Source organism: Vicugna pacos, chromosome 16, assembly GCF_048564905.1.
Source record: "Vicugna pacos chromosome 16, VicPac4, whole genome shotgun sequence".
Classification (NCBI taxonomy): domain Eukaryota; kingdom Metazoa; phylum Chordata; class Mammalia; order Artiodactyla; family Camelidae; genus Vicugna; species Vicugna pacos.
In genome coordinates, this window is record NC_133002.1 from 49,076,568 (window position 1) to 49,095,537 (window position 18,970).

At 39.7% G+C, this 18,970-nt stretch overlaps 1 protein-coding gene across 5 annotated transcripts in view; it reads left to right on the forward strand.

Moving 5' to 3' along the window:
• Positions 1 to 18,425, forward strand: part of TLK2 (tousled like kinase 2) — a 114,648-nt gene extending 96,223 nt beyond the window's left edge. For all 5 annotated transcript variants that reach the window (XM_072939364.1, XM_072939365.1, XM_031685570.2 and 2 more), the window contains 7 exons: positions 1,037 to 1,128; positions 6,032 to 6,121; positions 8,580 to 8,749; positions 9,940 to 10,078; positions 13,582 to 13,693; positions 15,160 to 15,267; positions 17,328 to 18,425. In XM_072939364.1, the coding sequence (XP_072795465.1) occupies positions 1,037 to 1,128; positions 6,032 to 6,121; positions 8,580 to 8,749; positions 9,940 to 10,078; positions 13,582 to 13,693; positions 15,160 to 15,267; positions 17,328 to 17,501 (885 nt within the window). In that variant the 3' untranslated portion in view covers positions 17,502 to 18,425. The remainder of the gene's footprint in view (positions 1 to 1,036; positions 1,129 to 6,031; positions 6,122 to 8,579; positions 8,750 to 9,939; positions 10,079 to 13,581; positions 13,694 to 15,159; positions 15,268 to 17,327) is intronic.
• The last annotated feature ends 545 nt before the right edge of the window (positions 18,426 to 18,970 follow it).

The following is an 18,970-nucleotide window of genomic DNA, read 5'->3' on the forward strand; positions in this document are numbered from 1 at the left end:
AGCTTACATTTTAAAAGATCTGTGGAACTGTAATTACCACTGTTCACGGACTGTTTATCCTGTGCCTGTTGCCTTCATCTGTTTGTACATCTGTGGAAGCTGGCAGATAGTTGATAATAATGTTGGAACTGCAGTAGTAAGTTTTTAATCTGAACTTTTAAAGCCCAAGAAAATCTATTCATTCTGAAGGAGTTCCCTAATGAATTCTTTTGAACAGGGGAAATCTGTTGTATTAAAGTGCTACTTACTTTGTCAAATTGTGATTTACACCAGGCATCCTCAAAAACCTGTTACCTTTTTTCATTGCGTAAGATAGCACTGTGTAGCCAGCAGTGGTGGCCCTTGGAAGCATGTCCCTTTCTTTGGACAGTACTGGAGAAGTGACTTGGTGTGACTAACTTCAGACATTGTTGGGATCAAAAACTGCTTTTTATTTACTAGCATTTAGGGGTGGGACTAAAGGTAGAGCTGTATTTTTATTGTTGTTTTTGTTTCTGTTTTTATTTCAATAAATAGTATAACAAATTAAAAGATTATTTTCTAGACAAACATAGCAAAGAGAGGTGTATCTTGGGGGATTGTTTCTCAAGGAGGCAGACAGTCTGTGTCCCTAGCATTTCAAAAGTGGCAGGACTTACTGCTGAAGCCTGTCAAGTCCTAGTGTCAGCTGAGGGGCGAGAATCAACCTAGGGGAGAAAAGTCCCAGCTAGGGTATAGGATGTCCGGGAAGAGAATTGTTTGGGAGTGACTGTTAAGGCATGGGCTGTCTTTCTGTTTGTGGTGTATGCTTGGTTTTATTTTCTAAACCCCTTGGTGCCAGTGCGTCTGGAGACTTCTGAATTATCTGATCACAAGTTTCAAGAAGATGATTGCAGCTCTGAGACAAGTGTGTGCTGTGTTGTCCACCACTATTGTTACTTAATAATGCACTTTGGACTTTGAATATGTTAGTCTTTCAAATAGAAGTTTCAAGTCAGTTGCCTGTAATTCTTGTTTAGCATTTATCCAGAATGTAATTTATTCCTTTTCTTTACAGGCATTTGATCTAACAGAACAAAGATATGTAGCTGTGAAAATTCACCAGTTAAATAAAAACTGGAGAGATGAGAAAAAGGAGAATTACCACAAGTAAGTGATACTAGAGTGTCTCATTTTTTGAAATTTAGTAATAATAGATGTAGTTTGAGCATTGTGTTAAGAGCTTTACATGCTTTATTGTTGTTTCATTTAGTCCTCATAACTGTCCTAGGAGTGAATACATTTTCTGTTTTACTGATGAGGAAACTGATACTTAACAGAATTTGAGTAACAGTTAAGAAATGGCTAAGCTGGTATTTAAATCTAGACTTCTCTTGACCCAAAGCCGATGCTTTTAACCCTCCCCTTCCATTGTGTCTAAAATTAGCTCTAATAAACAAGTAAAGCCTTAGGAATTATTGTTGCCTGTTTGTAGAAACCAGATGAGAGTGTTCTTTAGTGGTCTGGGAAGCTTGGGAAGCTTCGGGTGGGTTTTTTTTTTTTGCTGCTTCAGTCACTCCACTTTGGAGGAGATAGTTGGGGGGCACCTGCTGTGCCCCAGTGGTGCCTGTTTGACTTGTTCAGTTCCTCAGTGCTGTGCTCACTGACCCCGTCTCAAAGTTTTGGGCTTCAGTGTCCCAGTTACTGTGCTTTCCTCTGTTTAGAATGTGCTCGTGGCAGCCCTCATCTGTACTTGGGGTTGCAGGTGGGAGGGTGACTTCTTTAGAATGAATAGTTATTACATGTGCAGGTGTGAATTTCTTTGCTCCACTGATGTCAGGCTTTGCCTGTCCTGACACTACCTACCCCCACCTCCTCCCTACCAGCATCAGAACATTGGTGTTCATGGTTCATTTGCTTGGGAGGCCACGCAGACTTAATTTGCTATTAGGATCCCCACTGGGCTTAATATTGTTTCTTTGTTGTAAGTACACGTACTACTGTAGTCATGTACTACCCCTGAAAGGAGGAGATAGCCCCTTTTGATATAAAGCAGTCTGCGTCCTTTCTATAAAAGCAGTTTTGTTTTTTTCTTATAAACAGTACTTTGAGGGGAAAGAAGCAGTGGACTTTGAAGTAGCGTTTTAGTAAGCGTCTAAATCTGGGGAAGATAAAACATTTCTACATCATCAACCTGTTCTTGGGGAGTGAAGCAAGGCAACGCTTGCTTTATACCTCCTGTTCACTGGGGACCCAAGAACTCTTCCTCTTCCATGCAGACTGGCAGTGGTACTCAGCACTGGGCGAGAGAAGATACCTGTGGCGTTAAGAGACATAGGGCTTAGCAGAGGTAGGAAAAGGGATGGTGTGTGCTCTATGCATGACATCTCACATGTGTCCCTTATGTGACAGGCAGCTGTAGTCCAGATGCTTCTGAGGAGCAGTTACATTATTGTAAGTGTATTCCAGGCACTTGACATGCAGGGACGAATGGCACGCCGCAGTGAATGCCAGGGAGCCCGTCAGAGAAGGAAACCACATGTTGTTCTGACTAGTTAGAAATATGGTGAGAAATGTCCCCATTATATTGAGAGTCTCAGAGTACCTGAGGGTGTAGGAACAGTACATGCATCTCTCTGAAAATGCCCTCCAGCAATCCTTGGAGCCTGTTCTGCATCTTCCCTGTGTGCTGACCACTAAACCAGTTGACTACCAGAGGTCAACGGTGGTCAAACTTGAGAAACTAATTCCTGTGCAGAGTTTTTGCAAATTTATATGTACCTTGCATATTTATGTGTATTTTGCTAGTCTCAGTATACAGCTTTTAGGCTGATCTTAAAGTGAACTCTTGAGGGTTCTGCTCACCCTAGCCTTTTTGTTTGTTTGTTTTGGGGGGAGGTAATTAGGTTTATTTATGTATTTATAGAGGAGGAACTAGGGATTAAACCCAGGACTTCATGCATGCTAAGCATGCATGCACTCTACTACTTGAGCTATACCTGCCCCCCCGCACCCTAGCCTTTTGAAGCAGTGAGGGATTGAAGCCAGGACCATGTGCCTCCTTGACACACTTGGCAAGCTGTTTGTGTCCTGGTGGGTGTGGATTGGGTGTCGTTCCACATTTGTCTACCAGATGGAGTCATAGAGCAAGTGAAGGGAATTGTCTCATTTTTCTGATCTGTTTACCAGTTCAGCTTAGGTTTGCAGTGGTGCTTCCTAGTCTTTGTATCCTCACCAGAGGTGGGAATTATGACACTGGAGCACCTTCTGTGGAGTTTTCTGGGCAGGGACCATCTCTGAGCTGATAGACACACTTGGGGAGGGAGTATGCAAAGTTTTTGTGACCTCCATTCATCCTTGGGGGAAAATTCTTAAAACGCTTCCACCTTTCTTTGAAAGGTTTTGCTTGCTAAGTGATATGAAACCATACTGATGAATTTCAGGCTACAGATAGTAGTGAATTAGCAAAATGTTATTAATTCCTTTAAACTTACTTAAATTAAGGAGGCTTATATTAAGAACCTAACAGATTTCAGGCAATGCTTCAAAAATCCAGTATTAAACTGAAAAGTAGTATGCTTCACTGTTGTGGTAACATAAAATATGAAAATTCTACTATTACCCTACATAGTAAGGTCTTTTGATTGCTTTTCCTTTTGTGGGGATGATTTCCCAGCCCCATCTGGAATCAAGACATTTATTTGGGTAAAAAAAAAAAAAAAAAAAGGAAGAATTCAAAGAAAATAAAAAGTTGTTGTAGTGTTTATTTTTGAGTTCTGTTCTTTACCCCCTGTCCTCTCCTTCCCTCACAAACAAGTAACACTGATTGTTCTACTTTGGCATTATTAACGCATTAATAGGTATTACTCGATTACTCCCCAAAATAACATATTAAGAACTTTATAGTAGAGAAAATTTCATATAAAGCTATCCAAGGACGTAACTGTGTCTGAAGTAGTTAGTGTACACTTGTATAATACTCTTCTAATTTTCTAGGATAAAATCATTGAAAGTCTAAATATATATCCACGTATAAGAGAGCAAAAGACTAACACTTTTAGTGAAGAAGTTTTTCCTGTTTCTATTAAAGTTCTGTATAGTGCATTAATCCTTTGAATGCTAAGTTGAAAGTTGAACATATGAAGGACATGGCAGAGCCTCTGCTTTAACTAATAAAGTGAAATAAATGGCCTTAGAGCCTGATGTGACGTTGAGGAAGTGCTTTGACACAGAAAGTTTTCTTAGTTGGTGAGGACTTTGAATGACACTTCCTTTGATTCATAATTCTTGCCTCCTTTATTTTCCTCTATTTTTTGTACCTTGATGGAGAAATTGTTCTCTACTCTGAAATGCACAAAATCAAAAAATTTAAAAGGTGGGGAGCTATAGATTTATAGTGTGTTTGAGTAAGAAATGACTTAACAGTGATCTATTTAGTCCATAGGTTTTTAAACTTGTGTTTTTAGAAACAGCATCACCTTTATTTTAGCAAATGAAGTGCTACAAGGAGTCTTGTTATATGAAAAAGGACGGTGTGGAGTTGCTTTCGTGAAATGAGGGGTTTGGTAGAAGTTACATTTGCTTAGCTTCTCTCCAGATGCATTTGTATCCAAGGAGCTACTTTTAAAACTTCCAGTCCGCTGCTGCAAATGAAGTGCTATAAGGAATCTTGTTATATGAAAAAGGACGGTGTGGAGTTGCTTTCGTGAAATGAGGGGTTTGGTAGAAGTTACATTTGCTTAGCTTCTCTCCAGATGCATTTGTATCCAAGGAGCTACTTTTAAAACTTCCAGTCCGCTGCAGAGATGGGGCAGGCCAGAGAGGTGCTGTCACAGAGCTCAAACTTGAAGCCAAGGTTTCTTGGTCCCAGTGTGACGTGTGTTCCAACAGTACTCTGCCTCACTGCTGGCTAGTCTTTTCTTTTCAGAAGGAAGTATGGATGCTGATTAAATAAAGCATCAGAAGAAGCAAAAACGGCCAAAAAATCTCAACTTGAAAAATAAACCTAATCAAACAAAGTTTCCATTGGGGAAAAACAATTACTTTTAGATTCCTTTTCTTTCCTCTAATTGTTCATCAGCTTTTCATTGGTTGAGTACTTTCTGTGTATTTTTGACATGCTGGAATACACCAGTTTCAGAAAATGTCACGTGTGTGTGTGTGTGTGTGTGTGTGTGTGTGTGGTTTTATTTTACCATACTGTGGAAAGTTTCTCTTTTCTGAGTCTTTCCTTATAGCTAAATGCCCCAAACTAAATGGTGCTATATTACTTATAGTAATATGTAATAATATATATGATATTTACAATATGTATAATATATAATATCCTATTGCTTTCTTTGTAAATAAGAACTAAATACTTTTAAAATTGGTAATTTAATTATATTAACACATTCTACTATTCTTTTAAAATTCAGTATATGAATATGTCAGATTATATAATGCTTTCTTGTTCCTAATCTTCCTAAATAATTTTACATTGGAAAAGTACCAAAATAAGATGTTAATACATATTTATAAATTCTTGTTCTAAGAAAACTAGGGTTTCCATAATTTCAAATTTGTAATCAGATTTGCATTTTCTTAGAAGGAAGTAAATCTGATAATTCTTTAAATTAATTTTTGTAAGGAGTAAGGTTTAAAAACAAATATAAAGTATCATTAATTGCCTTATCTAACTGGTAGTCCTTTTACCCAATGAGTTTACATGCTAAAATCGATCCCCTTGATGTAACCCCAGAATATAAACTTTTATACATAGGAAGTATCAGCTTTAGAGGAGAGAAAAACTGCTGTCTGTATATATTTTAAAGCTCTGATATTTAGATATAAATATAAAAGAGGTGAGATTGTCATAGAACGAACTTGAAAGGGTAAAAGGTGAGCACCTACTGTTTTCTGAACAGCTTGGTAGATACTGGTAGAGAAGACGGGGTGAAGAAAGGACGAGGTGGACCTGAATGGAATGAACATGCAAGAATAGTGGAGAAGTCAGAGAATATTTAGGGTATCCTGGAAGAGTACTAAGAGACCGGCCAAAATACACCATGTTGATTTTCTGTTTTATTTACAGGCATGCATGTAGGGAATACCGGATTCACAAAGAACTGGATCATCCCAGAATAGTTAAGCTGTATGATTACTTTTCACTGGACACTGACTCGTAAGTGCTTTCTTTACCATTTTAGCTTAGCAGTTAATGTTATTTTCTTGCAGTATATTGACGACTCAAGGAATAGAGTTTTAACTATCAGCTCTCGGAAGCTGGCACAAATTGGTGCCAGCATATCACTGACAAGCACCAATCAAGAGAGTCTTACCTCACCCTGGAGACTCTGATGAGCGCTGACTGGCCTTTTAAAGAAGTACCAGCAATGTGACTTTATCGTACAATGAGAATGACTATGGCATAGCCCAGTGCTGCATCTTAAAATGTAGGTTCGTAGGCTTAGGGGGATCTCAGTTTAGCCTTCTTGTGTTGTAGGTGGAGATTTGAGGACTAGAGAAGCCCAGTGACTTATCTGAGATCTTTAATAATCTTAGACATTGTTTTGTTTTATTACTTGGTTTACATAAGCTCTAGCACCTCTGGGTTTATCTAGGGAGTTGAGAAATATTTCAGCATTTGGAAACATTTTCTCTATAGGAGCCTGAGCTAAGATGGGAGAACATACCTAGATCTGGCCCACAGGTGTTTCTGCCTCCCAGGGTGATTTGGCCTGTTCCATACAGCACGTGTCTCAGAGATTGCTGTTCAGAGAACCGGCCCACATTTAGAAATGGCCCCAAAAGGAGACCATAATTCCCTTTGGAAACATCCACTTAGGGATTTCCCCTTTCAAGTCGGAGGCACCCGGCCTTTGTATCCAGCCTAGTCGTGTGTAGCATGGAGTCGGGTTCAGAAAATTACCTAGTTAGAGAGCAGGTTTCCACAGGGTGGCTTTATTGCTTTGCTTTGAGAAAGTTCCTTGAATACTAGGAAGAATACCCCCTACCCCCAGTGTAAATACAAGTCATTTCAAAGATAATGACTCAAGATTATCTCCTGTTTTGAATTTTATACACACTTTTAATTAATATGAGAAATTGAGTTGATTCTGTGCTCTTCTTGAGTTGTTTACTTTGTTCTTCCTATTGTATATGTGGTGAATTTTCACCAGAAATAAGTCAGACCATGTTTCAGAAAGTCTTCTGAGAGTTGTTCAGGTATTAAAAGTGAGATTTTATTTTCAACTTGCATTTGGGTCAAAAATTAATTCACTAAGCTTGAGAGTCTCAGATTTCAGTATCTCAGATCAGAGAAGCTATAAATTTTAGACTGTTTTCTCAAATAGGGTGCTAGCGTGTTAGGACATGCTGTGTTTCATAAGAAGCATAAGCTATTATTCAGTTTGGGGATCCCACAGGACTGTGTCCACATTTCATTGCTGTACTTTTTGTAGGCCTCAAATTTCCCAGAGCCCTGTAGTGCTGGTCCTGAGTCTGTTTGCTCTCAGGTCTGCTTTTCACCCTTCCCCTGTGCTACATTTTAAGTGTGTTGGCCCTTGTGCTTAACTGTGTCAGTTCTTGTTCATCGGGGTTCAGCCAGTGGGGAGACAGGTGGTGGTGGTGGGTGGGGTCCCCTCCCCCCAACTGTGGTTCCAGTTTCCTCTGGTGACCCTGGTTCTGTTTGTCCCATCTCCTCCCTCTGGCCCCTAGGGTGCTAATGACTTCCTGCTCTAGATGATTTCTGGGGTGCTCACTGGCTGCTTTGTCTTCTCAGCTCCTCCATCATCTGTGTGATCAGTTCTCTGAATTAAAGCCTCTCTGTTTTAAATTCTCAAGTGGTTTTTATTTCCCAGCTTGACCCTGAGTGATTTACCCACTTTGTCACAACTTAGACTAGTTTAAAAGGTATCCATCTCTCAGGAAGCCTTACTTCAGCTTATAACTGCCTTAGAAGATAGACACATGACCCTTAATGCCACAAATGGTATGTAGTTCTTAATTTGGGTCTGTATGATTTATTGATATAAGTGAAAGAAACAACTAATTCTATGTAATACATTTATTAGAATCACAAAAACTGTACTTTAAAAAGCTCTTTAATGCCTCTTATGTTTAGCAAAGAGAAATTATAGAATAGTACGTGCTAAACTGCCAGGAGAGGTAGTTGCAGCCAGCCCTTGGGACCTGAGCAGACCCTAGATTTTCTTCCTCACTGGCCACACTCAGGATCATATAAAATGTTTGCAGTGAGAATCGTGACTTGGTCATAATGTAGTTGTTTAGAAATGAAGCATCATGTGGATAGTAAAGGAGACCCCTCTGAAAAGATACCTCGCTTAAATATGTGACAGTTCTTGTCGGTATTCTTAGTCTGGATTCAAGAAGGGGTGTGCCCTGGGTGAACTTGAGCACAGCAGGTTCCAACATGAAAGGTGTGGAGACTTTTCACCAAGAGAGTAAGCAGTTTTCTTCCTGGAAACCACTCAGGTAACTGATAATGAAGAATAGAAGAGTAGTTTAAGGAGCAAAAGAAAGAAGTGAGAAGCTAATTAACCTGACGTTTTCACTGGGCTGATTTAGTTAGACTTAATCTACTTGCTCTTATTGGTCAATGTTGGTTTATTTGTCTTTAGGTTTTGTACAGTATTAGAATACTGTGAGGGAAATGATCTGGACTTCTACCTGAAACAGCACAAATTAATGTCGGAGAAAGAGGCCCGATCCATTATCATGCAGATTGTGAATGCTTTAAAGTACTTAAATGAAATAAAACCTCCCATCATACACTATGACCTCAAACCAGGTATGTCTGACTTCTAGGAGACAGTATTGGTAGCTTTTCTTTGGTCTTATAAGTGACTTTTAATTTTATAAAGTTAGGGGATTTGGTGGGAGCGAAGAAGGCCTAATAACATCTGACTAAATTCCCTGGGTAGGTGTGGGAATACGAGAGTTCTGGCCACACAGCACTGGGTTTAAGAGGGTGGGTCATATTAAATGCTCTGGAGAAACAATGCTCTTGTCTTTAGAGCCAGGGCAATTCATGATGTAAGTCCAATTAAGAAAGAACTGCTCTGGCAAGCTCGGTTTTGTTCTTTCCCATTACTCACACTACATAGCAGTTCCTCTACTCCAAGTCTCTTTGATAAGTGACCCAAAGTTAACAGCTTACTTTGCACATATGTCTCCCATTTCATTTAATTCCAAGCAGAGTTTTCCATCTTTTCGATCACTTTGATAGTGATCAGCAAAGTAGAGAGCAGTTAGACTTCTTACTTCCATTTGTGATTCTTCCTCGGCTGTTTTTTAGAAGTCTGCATGTAGACAGCTTTAACCAACTGAGCTTGTTAAAGGAAAATGCCCATTTACCTCCTGGTGGGCACGTTTGTTAACTTTGCTTTCCTCTTCTGATAGCTACATATTAAATCTCACTTTTCACTATTCTTTAATGTTCTAGTATAATTCAAATGACTAAAAAATTCATTAAAGAGATGGCCATTGTGTGATTATGGGTTTTCTGCCACTGAATCCAATACATTTTCCTTTCCTGCTGCAGGAGCTGTAGGTGGCACTGTGGTACTAGCTTAGAATCCTTTGTATGTTTTCTTTGACTTTTTTCCCCCTGAAACTACTGTTCTAAACAGGGTGGTTTAGAGATTCTTACTGAAAGTTCAGATGAAACTTTCCAACTATTTCTGACCAACCATACAAGTGATATTTTACTTTGGCGAGTTAATTATTTTTTTCCACTGCTCATAGTGGTGGTTTTGGCACATTAAGCAGGTGATTCTTGGAAAATGGAAGTTTTCAGCCAGACACTTAGGACTCTCCCCTCGCATCCAGAGTCCAGATCATTTTATTCCAGAGATTGAGGTGTTTGCTACTGCGAGCAAGAGTTTGAGTTCAGTTCTCCCCTTCTTGTCTGTCATTACCTTGGATTTTTCTCTTAATTTATAAGTCTCTTTTTATTCATGAAGATTTTTATCTTTCTAGGTAATATTCTTTTAGTAAATGGTACAGCGTGTGGAGAGATAAAAATCACAGATTTTGGTCTTTCCAAGATCATGGATGATGATAGCTACAATTCAGTGGATGGCATGGAACTAACATCACAAGGTGCTGGTACTTATTGGTAGGTATCTGGGAGATCTGTCAGGTTGGCTGGTGGAGATGTGGCTCTGCTATACTGACGTGCTGGTAATTATTAATTAAATTACATCCTGTCTGCTTAGGCAAAAATGCTGTAACCTGTAGTAGACTTTCCTCTCCAAATAGTTACTGCCTTTTCAGCAGTTTGACTCTTTGGATTTACATTAATTTGTCTCAGTTTTTCTTTCTATTGTAAGAGATTATGTGTGGTCAGGTGTTTGAGTTGTGGGTTTCCTCCATAAACCTGGCCCTACCAATTAGGTAGAGAATGAAGTTGTTTATGTGTATGTAAAGAATGGCCCTAAATTCTTCTCAGTACAAATGCAGGTCTCTCTTTATGAGTTAATGGGGTCTGGGATTGCCTGAGGATGATGGACTCTCACGAACTAGGTTGTGAAGCTCAGGTTGTAAAATAACCACAGCATCCCTTGAAATCTAAACAGGAAAAAGTGAGCGCCATTTGCCAAGAAGTTTACCCATTTCTGGCAGCCATGTTCTAAAAGGTTTTGAGCCACATTTCCTCCCATCTGTTGTCACTCATCTACCCCCAGCCGCCCTGCCCACCTAGCTCTACCTGCCTGTGCTATGCCTGTCCTGTTTCTACCTAGTACTACTTCTGATAGTGAGAACCATAAAGGATACCTGCAGCTCAGGCATTTGACTTTGTGATTATACGGGGGTGGTAACACAGAGCCACACGTTGGAATGTATGATTCTGAACATGGAGAAGCCTCTAGTAGCACTAAGGGAGGGGGACACGTGCTTTAAACCTCAGGGTCAGTTGGTCAGATCATTTATATTTGAGAGTGGAAGGCCCTGCCCTGCCAGGCTCTTAGCAGAATAGTGACTGCCTGGGAATGAGGTTGTTGACGTGAAGGAGTCAGAGAAGAGGGGGATGTCACAACACGCGGGAGCAGCCCTGCTCTCATCAGCCCGCTCATGTTTACGTTATGTATATTGAAGAATCTATCCGGCCCTGCTAAAAACACCACATACACAAAATGTCTACTTTCTGTTGCTTCTTATTATTTGTGGAGATGGTACCTATAGTGAAAATCAGTCGCTAAATTAAAACTTTGAGATTCTCAGCTTAAAATAGAAGCTACATTTACAGTGTTTATTCACTGGGGTGGTTATTGTGGGTTTAGTGTTCCTGTCACTAAATGATACAAAAATATCTGCTGTTGGAAATTCTGGAAACAGGTCTATACCTCTGCTGTATAAATTCACTGGAACTTGGATTTGAGCTTTTCATTTGATAGCTTGTTCTTTTTTAAAGGTAAAGATTTTTCATGTTTTAATTAGTTCTCATTGCTGCCTATTGCTATATTTGCTAAGCTGTAGAAATTCAGTGGTTATAATTTAAATAAAAATTATAATGTTTGGGTGTTGCTTCAGAGTAATCTGGGGAATGCAAAAATTAGCCATGTATTGGTTATTACTGATGATAGGTAATGTTTATTTGCAGATTCATTTTACTACTCTTTCTACTTTATATTTGAAGATTTTTTTCATAATAGAAGGGTAAGGTAGAGAGGGAGCTGCTGAGAAAATTAAATTGTATGGATTTCTGTGTTTAAAAAGTTTCCAGATTGGTGTTTATAATCAACACCCTCAGTATGTCATCACCATCTTATGTCTGAGAGAGGTACAAATAGGATGGAAGGACATAACAGATCTTAGTTGACTGTTTGCTATATTTGGTTGTTCCAGACTTCTTCTACTTTGAATACTACTTTTCAGTAAGTAACCCATAGACTAGGCCTTGAGAGTAATTTTTCTCCATGAGGACTTTATCATGATGGAATATACAAAGTATGTTTTGGTTTTTAAACACAATTTACTATATAGTATCTTAGAACTGTCTTCTACTCTCCCTCCCAAAGTCCTTGATAGGGAATTAGAATGTTTATTATTTTCAGTATTATATGGGTGAAGACTTAGTGTGTTTCGTCATTTACAGATGGGGAGTCTGAGACCTAGAAAGTAATATGCCAGGCTGGTACTGTTAAGGGACGATGTCTTTTGAATTCTAAATATTTATCTAGATTATTGCTCTGCATTTGGACAAGTTCAACAATTTCTGTTCTGCCTCACCACAAACAAGAACTTCTTCCCTACCACCTCCACAAAAGTCATAAATACAGTAAAATTACCATTTTAGCATCAAGGTTCTATTTGTTATTTATCCAAGATCATATTTAAATTATTTATACTGAAGAATCAAGAACCATGAAAACTTAGGGTTCAGGGAGGTTTTAGTGGCATTTGGAAGAGCTGTATTTTTATAAATTCTTTTCCTATATTTTTACTGCCACTGCCCTCCCTCCCTTCATGAGTTCTCTATATTTTCATTCTTTGATGTGTGTTTTGGCTGGAAGCTTTCATTGTGAAATAATAATCTAGGTCTGTGGTCTTAATCTTCTAAGAATGACTGTTAAAAATAATAAATAAGAAACAAGAATGTGAAACTAAACTTCTATTTAAAAAAAAATCATCTGAACCTGAACATTTGCCTCTTAACTCTTGTGATCCCGTTCCAGCTATACATTTAGATTTTTAAATCAGAAGCACAGCAGGGTTTAAAATAAAGAGTTTTTGCAGAATTCATTTTGCCAGCATGAAGTCTGCAGAAATTGATCTGTTATCTTCAGAATTCTGCCTTCCAGCTATGCCATGGCTAAGACTCCAGGCAATGCATAGAAGCATATTTCTTTGATTTTCTAAATGCCAAGAGGCACTTACCTTCCACACCATACAATTTGGTGTGGTTGGCTGTCCAGCTAGTCTCTTTAGAGGCCGGGGGTGGGTAGGGAGGGGAGGAATTCAGATGAGGAATGAGTTGGGCTAACAACTAGTAGTTTGTTTGACTTTTTATGCACTATTTGTTATTCTTCCAGTAAGCCCCTGATCACCCTTAAAGTAGGAAATGTGAGATATCCTTCGATAATTTGAACTTTAATGTCACCATTGATTATATATTGTGGTTATTTCCACTCTGGATTTCCAAAAGAGGCTACCTTAAAAGGGCAGAACAGCCACTTCCCTCAGAGATTTGTACTGGGTCTTGAGTTCATTTAGACTTTTCAAATAGTTGTTTATTATATATATGTGGGTGGGGAGGGCCATGTGTGAACGCTGTATTTTCTGCTCAATTCTTCTGTGAACCTGAAACTGCTCTAAAAGAATAAAGTGTATTAAAAAATAGTTGTTTATTTTAGCGACATCTTCAACCATCACTTCTAGTTATATTTTAATGTTTGTTGCTGCAGCTGCCATAAAAGAATACACTTCTTTTGTGCTCCTCCCTCCTTGTTAAAACTTGTTGAATGACACTTGTATTAGGCACAGCCCTGGGAAAAAAGGCGGAGGTGGGTGAAGTAGGAGATAGGGAGAATATTTACCTCTTTCAGTAAATTGAAAAGTATATTTTAAGGCTTAATAATAGGGCATTACTCTAAGAATTTTTATTTCCCTTTGTCCCAGGTATTTACCACCAGAGTGTTTTGTGGTTGGGAAAGAACCACCAAAGATCTCAAATAAAGTTGACGTCTGGTCAGTGGGTGTGATCTTCTACCAGTGTCTTTATGGAAGGAAGGTAATGAAGAAGGTTGGATATGGTGGCTTCCGTCGTGGGTGGTGCATGTACACGGTGGTGGTGTGTGGATTATTCTTTTGGAGTTAATTATTAGGTTATACAAAAGGGAATCCTGAACTGACTATATACTTCAGTAAAAATGTTTTTTTAAAAAAGGGGGGAAATTCTGAAAGTTGTGGTTGGAAGAAAGTAGAGTTAATTATAAAGGCTGTATGCATAAACAGAAATTCTCAGTCTTAAGGGAACCTAATGAATTCTGCTGGGCTGTTGAAAATATTCATTTTTTACCTTTGTCAACTAGATCCAATCTATGTTTTGATTCTGATAATATGTATAGGGAATTATATGAAATAGTTTATTGAAGTATACAGTCTTCCAGGAGCCATTCCTAAGGGTCTCAAGAACTGAAACTTGAAGTATTTGCAGCTCTTTATTCCCAACCACTGTATTAGTTAGAGCTTTTATTAATAAAAGCATGCTTTATATTTCTGTACTGGGAGGTGATGTCAAAATATTCGTTGTTAGTTCTGATAAAGGCAGTATATTACTTGAACAAGTAAAACCCTAGGTTGTAAACTACACCTAGTGAATTTTCATATTTGCATTTTCCTTGTGAACATAATATCTTATAAATGTATATATTAGGATCCAGTTGGATATTTATATTCCTGTTCCTGCTGTCAGTGTGTTTGTATGTTTTAGTGTTCCCCTTTAGACTTCTCTAATATTTTTATTACAATCTCCAGACCAAAATGTTAATTCAGATTTCAGCTTCCTCTTTAACTTTCCCTTGGTGTTTGTTTATCTTACCTACCTAGCATGGGGAAACTGTTCAGAACTAGTTGGGGTTAATTGTTATTTATACTCTCATATTGTGGAAGTGTTGCTGGTAATGGCGGTAGAGGTTAGCTAGAAAGAATTGTGATCTCAGTGGAAACACTGTAGAGATGAGCATGAACTTACTTTTTTTAACAGTTTATAGAAAATGGCAGTTTGTGGCACAGATGAAGCCACCGAGTAGCCCTGACTGTTTTTTTCCCACTTTGTCCTTATCCTTTTTCTTCTTGTACTTCCTTTCCATCTCTCTATCTGCGTCTTGGGTCTGCCAGCAGCACACATATGTATTGCTTAGGCTCACAGGTATCACTCAGAGCAAAGGAGATTGCCGGTTCCTTCTCTGAATCTTTAACTTTGCTGTAAGCAAAGCTTAGCAGAGGAACCAGGATATAACAGATGCTGCTTCTGGTCCCAGCTCTGCCTTAACCTGATGTAGGACTGTGAGCAAGTTACTTAAAGTCTGAGCCTTTCTGTCCTTTGTGAAATAAGAGAGTTAGAGCAGATCGTCTCCGAAGTTCCTGCTGGCAGTTCTTGTTGAGATGTTTTCTTCCTCTTCCTGTGGGTTTTCAATTGTGTTTTCTGTAATTTTAAGTAGAGACCTACCTTTGTTTTTTGTTTTTATGTGATAGCCTTTTGGCCATAACCAGTCCCAGCAAGACATTCTACAAGAAAATACTATTCTCAAAGCTACTGAAGTGCAGTTCCCGCCAAAGCCAGTAGTAACACCTGAAGCAAAGGTAAGTTTTAACCCATTGCCCAGCAGAAATGACCGCTTTGCTTTTTCTATTATTTCTCTGAGTAATTTCTCCAACCCCTGACCTTCTCCTCCTCTCTCCTGACACAAAACAAGTATTTATTGAGTGCCTCTTAAGTACTAGACACTGTTCTGGGAGTGGAGAAGGAGCTGTGAACATGTAGCAGGGACCTACACAGACAGGGTCCCTGCCCTTAAGATTACATTCTATTAGGTGAGATAAACGATAGCGGAAAAGGAATACATTTCAGATGGTGATAAATGTTTTGAAGGAAATAAATCAGACTGAGGAGTGGACAGATGGGAACTCCTATTTTGATGGCATGGTCAGCTTTGGCCTCAATGATGAAGTGACTTTTTGAACACTCTTGACTGATGAGAAGGGGGGAGCCATGTATAGATTCAGAAGAACAACATTCTGATTAGAGAGAAGCGAATAAAGCTCAGGTGTGGGTGTGAGCTTAGCAGGTCCACAGAGCAGGCAGAGCAGGGGGAGGGTGGTAGGTGAGGCAGCAGGACAGACTGAACCGTGATGGAAAGCACTTGAAGGTTTTACTCAGGGCAACTGTGTGATTTGATTGCTGTTTTAAAAGCCTACTCTGGCAGCTCTGTAGAGAGAAAACTTAAGGCAAAAGGAGTTTGATTGGTATCCTACCCAAGAACACCTATTTCCCACCAGCTGCAGGTGTCTCACTAAGATAGCTTCATTTTTAAAGGCCAAGGATCATTGTATTCATTTCTGTGAATTTGTTTTTATCTTCCAAATGCTTTAATGAAGCAGCTACCTATAGATGTCTTTGCTTTTGAGAAACCAGAATTGGTGTTATACTTTTGTGTTTTATTAATTAAACATGTTAAAAATAGAAGATCAGTAGTTCATTTTATGTTTTAGTTTTTTTTTTTTTTTAGTGTACCTTTATTTTTATTTTTTTAACACAGAAAGGTTTATTTCTTGGCCAAACAAGGAGGACTGGTGGCTCATGCTCAAAAAACCCACACTCTGGACTTTCAGAGCAGTTTCAGATTCATAGCAAAACTGAGTGGAAAGTAAGCATTTCCATATACTCCCTGCCCTCTCTGCCCCTCCCGACTCTCTCTCACACACACACACACCCCTCCCCCACTACCAACATCCCACACCAGAGTGGTATGTTGACGGACCTACATCGAGGCATCATCATCACCTTAATGTCAAGTATGGACTTTGGATGATAATTATTTTGTAGAGTTTTTAAAACCAATTCAATTATTTAAGGTAATTATGTTGTAAGACTTTGACTTAATAGAACTGTCTGGATAAAAAATAGAAAAAGACAGATCTATGTAAGGGCCTTTGTGACAAGAATTGTAGAAACTGAGGCTACATAACTCTTCATACCTAGCACAGAGGAAACCTCTGTGTTGGTAGTAATTTAGGATTCTGAATCAAACTCCACTCACAGTCTGTTTTTACGTCTGCAGTGCTCTTGGGGAGACAAGTTCTGTTCGTGTTTTCCTTTATTACTTAGGTGTGTGCCTGATCATTTGCTTCATGATCTTTCAGGGAAGCATGAGATACACAGAGAAAGCACTTGCCAATCTGTGACACACTGTAGTGTTGGTCAGTGTTGGTCACCTTCCCCTGCACGTGCTGACAGTCTGTCACTGTAATTCCCACTTCCTCAGGAAGGTCACACGAGACCTTGTAGATGCAGGACTGTGAAGTTAGACTGTGCCCATGCACACCAACCAGGCAGAGAGATTTTTGTGCTGGTCTTTGTACTTTGGGGGCAGAGATATTAGAGGTCATGCCCTGTTCTCCTTGGGGATGGCTCAGCCACTTTCGCTGGGGAAGGAGTCAGTGGCCACAGAGAAGGGCCGTTGACAGCACATCTCCTCCCTTACTCGTCTCTGGTCTGCCTGGAGATTTCTGGGAAAGGCCTGAGCCCCTTCTCTTTAGGAGACATTGCTCTGGGCCCTGGCAGCCACTCCAGAACTTCTGGGTTCCCTCTTGGGGTGCCAGGATTATCTGCTCCACGCTTCTTCAAGAAACTTTCCTTTCAGGCGTTTATTCGGCGATGCTTAGCCTACCGAAAGGAGGACCGCATCGATGTCCAGCAGCTGGCCTGTGACCCCTACTTGCTTCCTCACATCCGGAAGTCGGTCTCCACGAGTAGCCCTGCTGGAGCTGCTATTGCATCAACCTCTGGGGCGTCCAATAACAGCTCTTCGAATTGAGACCCACTTCTAGGCCACGGACTGTTCAACACGCACAGAGTGGACACATGGCATTTAGCAGCGGGTTTGGAACATAGCGAATCCGAATGGATCTCATGAAACCTGTACCAGGTGCTTTTATTTTCTTGCTTTTTTCCCATCCATAGAGCATGACAGCATCGATTCTCATTGAGGAGAAACCTCGGGCAACTCTGGCCAGGCCTCGTAGGAAAAGGCCCCGCCCAAGGTTCCGGCATCAACGGCCACTGCGTGTGGCTGCTCTGAGTGAGGAAAAAAATAAAAAGAAAAACTGGTTCCATGTACTGTGAACTTGAAAACATGCAGACTCAGGGGGGTCCCTGATGCAGTGCTTCAGATGAAGAATGTGGACTTGAAAATACAGACTGGGCTAGTCCAGTGTCTATATTTAAACTTGTTCTTTTCTTTTAATAAAGTTTAGGTAACATCTCCTGAAAAGCTCGTAGCACAAAGGCTCAGCTGGGGATGGTGTTTGACTTTGGAGGAAAAAAGTTGCTATTGCCCGTTAAAGGCACTAGAGTTAGTGTTTTATCCCTAAATAATTTCAATTTTTAAAAACATGCAGCTTCCCTCCCCCCTTTTTTATTTTTGAAAGGATACATTTGGTCATAAAGTGAAACCCGTATTAGCAAGTACGTGGCAATGTTCATTCCAATCAGATGCAGCTTTCTCCTCCGTCTGGTCTCCTGTTTGCAATTGCTTCCCTCATCTCAGTAGGGAAAAAAATTGAGTGGGAGTACTGAGATGTGTGGGTTTTTGCCGTTGGACAAAGAATGAGGTTAGAACTGCAGCTTGGAGTCTCTCTAGGTTTTCGACTATTTCTTCACAATTTGAACACTTGACGGTTGTCCCTTTTAATTTATTTGAAGTGCTATTTTTTTAAATAAAGGTTCATCTGTCCATGCAGTCCTCTTGGATTCTCTGAATGTAGTAACTATTGAAACTGTTCCAAAGGTAGGCAGAAAATGGGCTGGGGAGCCAAATGCTCCAGGGATCAGGAATTCCTACCCACAGTCTCTGTGTGCTTGCTAAATGGTGTACATTTCTTGTTAACATGATATTAAAACTTGATCAGCACATAAGCTTTCCTCTGTTAGATCTTTTGGCAGGAAACAACCTCCAAGCCCCTAAATTTTGTGGGTGTGTGCTGCTGTGTTTGTGTGTGCACTTATGCACACACGCACTTTGTCTAACTCACTTTAATAGATTCATTAATGAAGTTAAAAAATAATGTCAAAGGAAATAGGTATTTCAAATACGAACATGCTCTTGGATCTAATTTTTTTTAAAATGTAGTTTCTGAGATGTACGATCAACTGAAGACGGAGCTGAAGTGGGAGCTGGGTGGCCCCATCGTGCCCTTGAAACAACAGAGCGCTCGACAGTCGAGGGGGACGGAGGCCAGAGCCTGAACATGTGGTAGCCAGCTTGGAATGTTACTGACATATGTG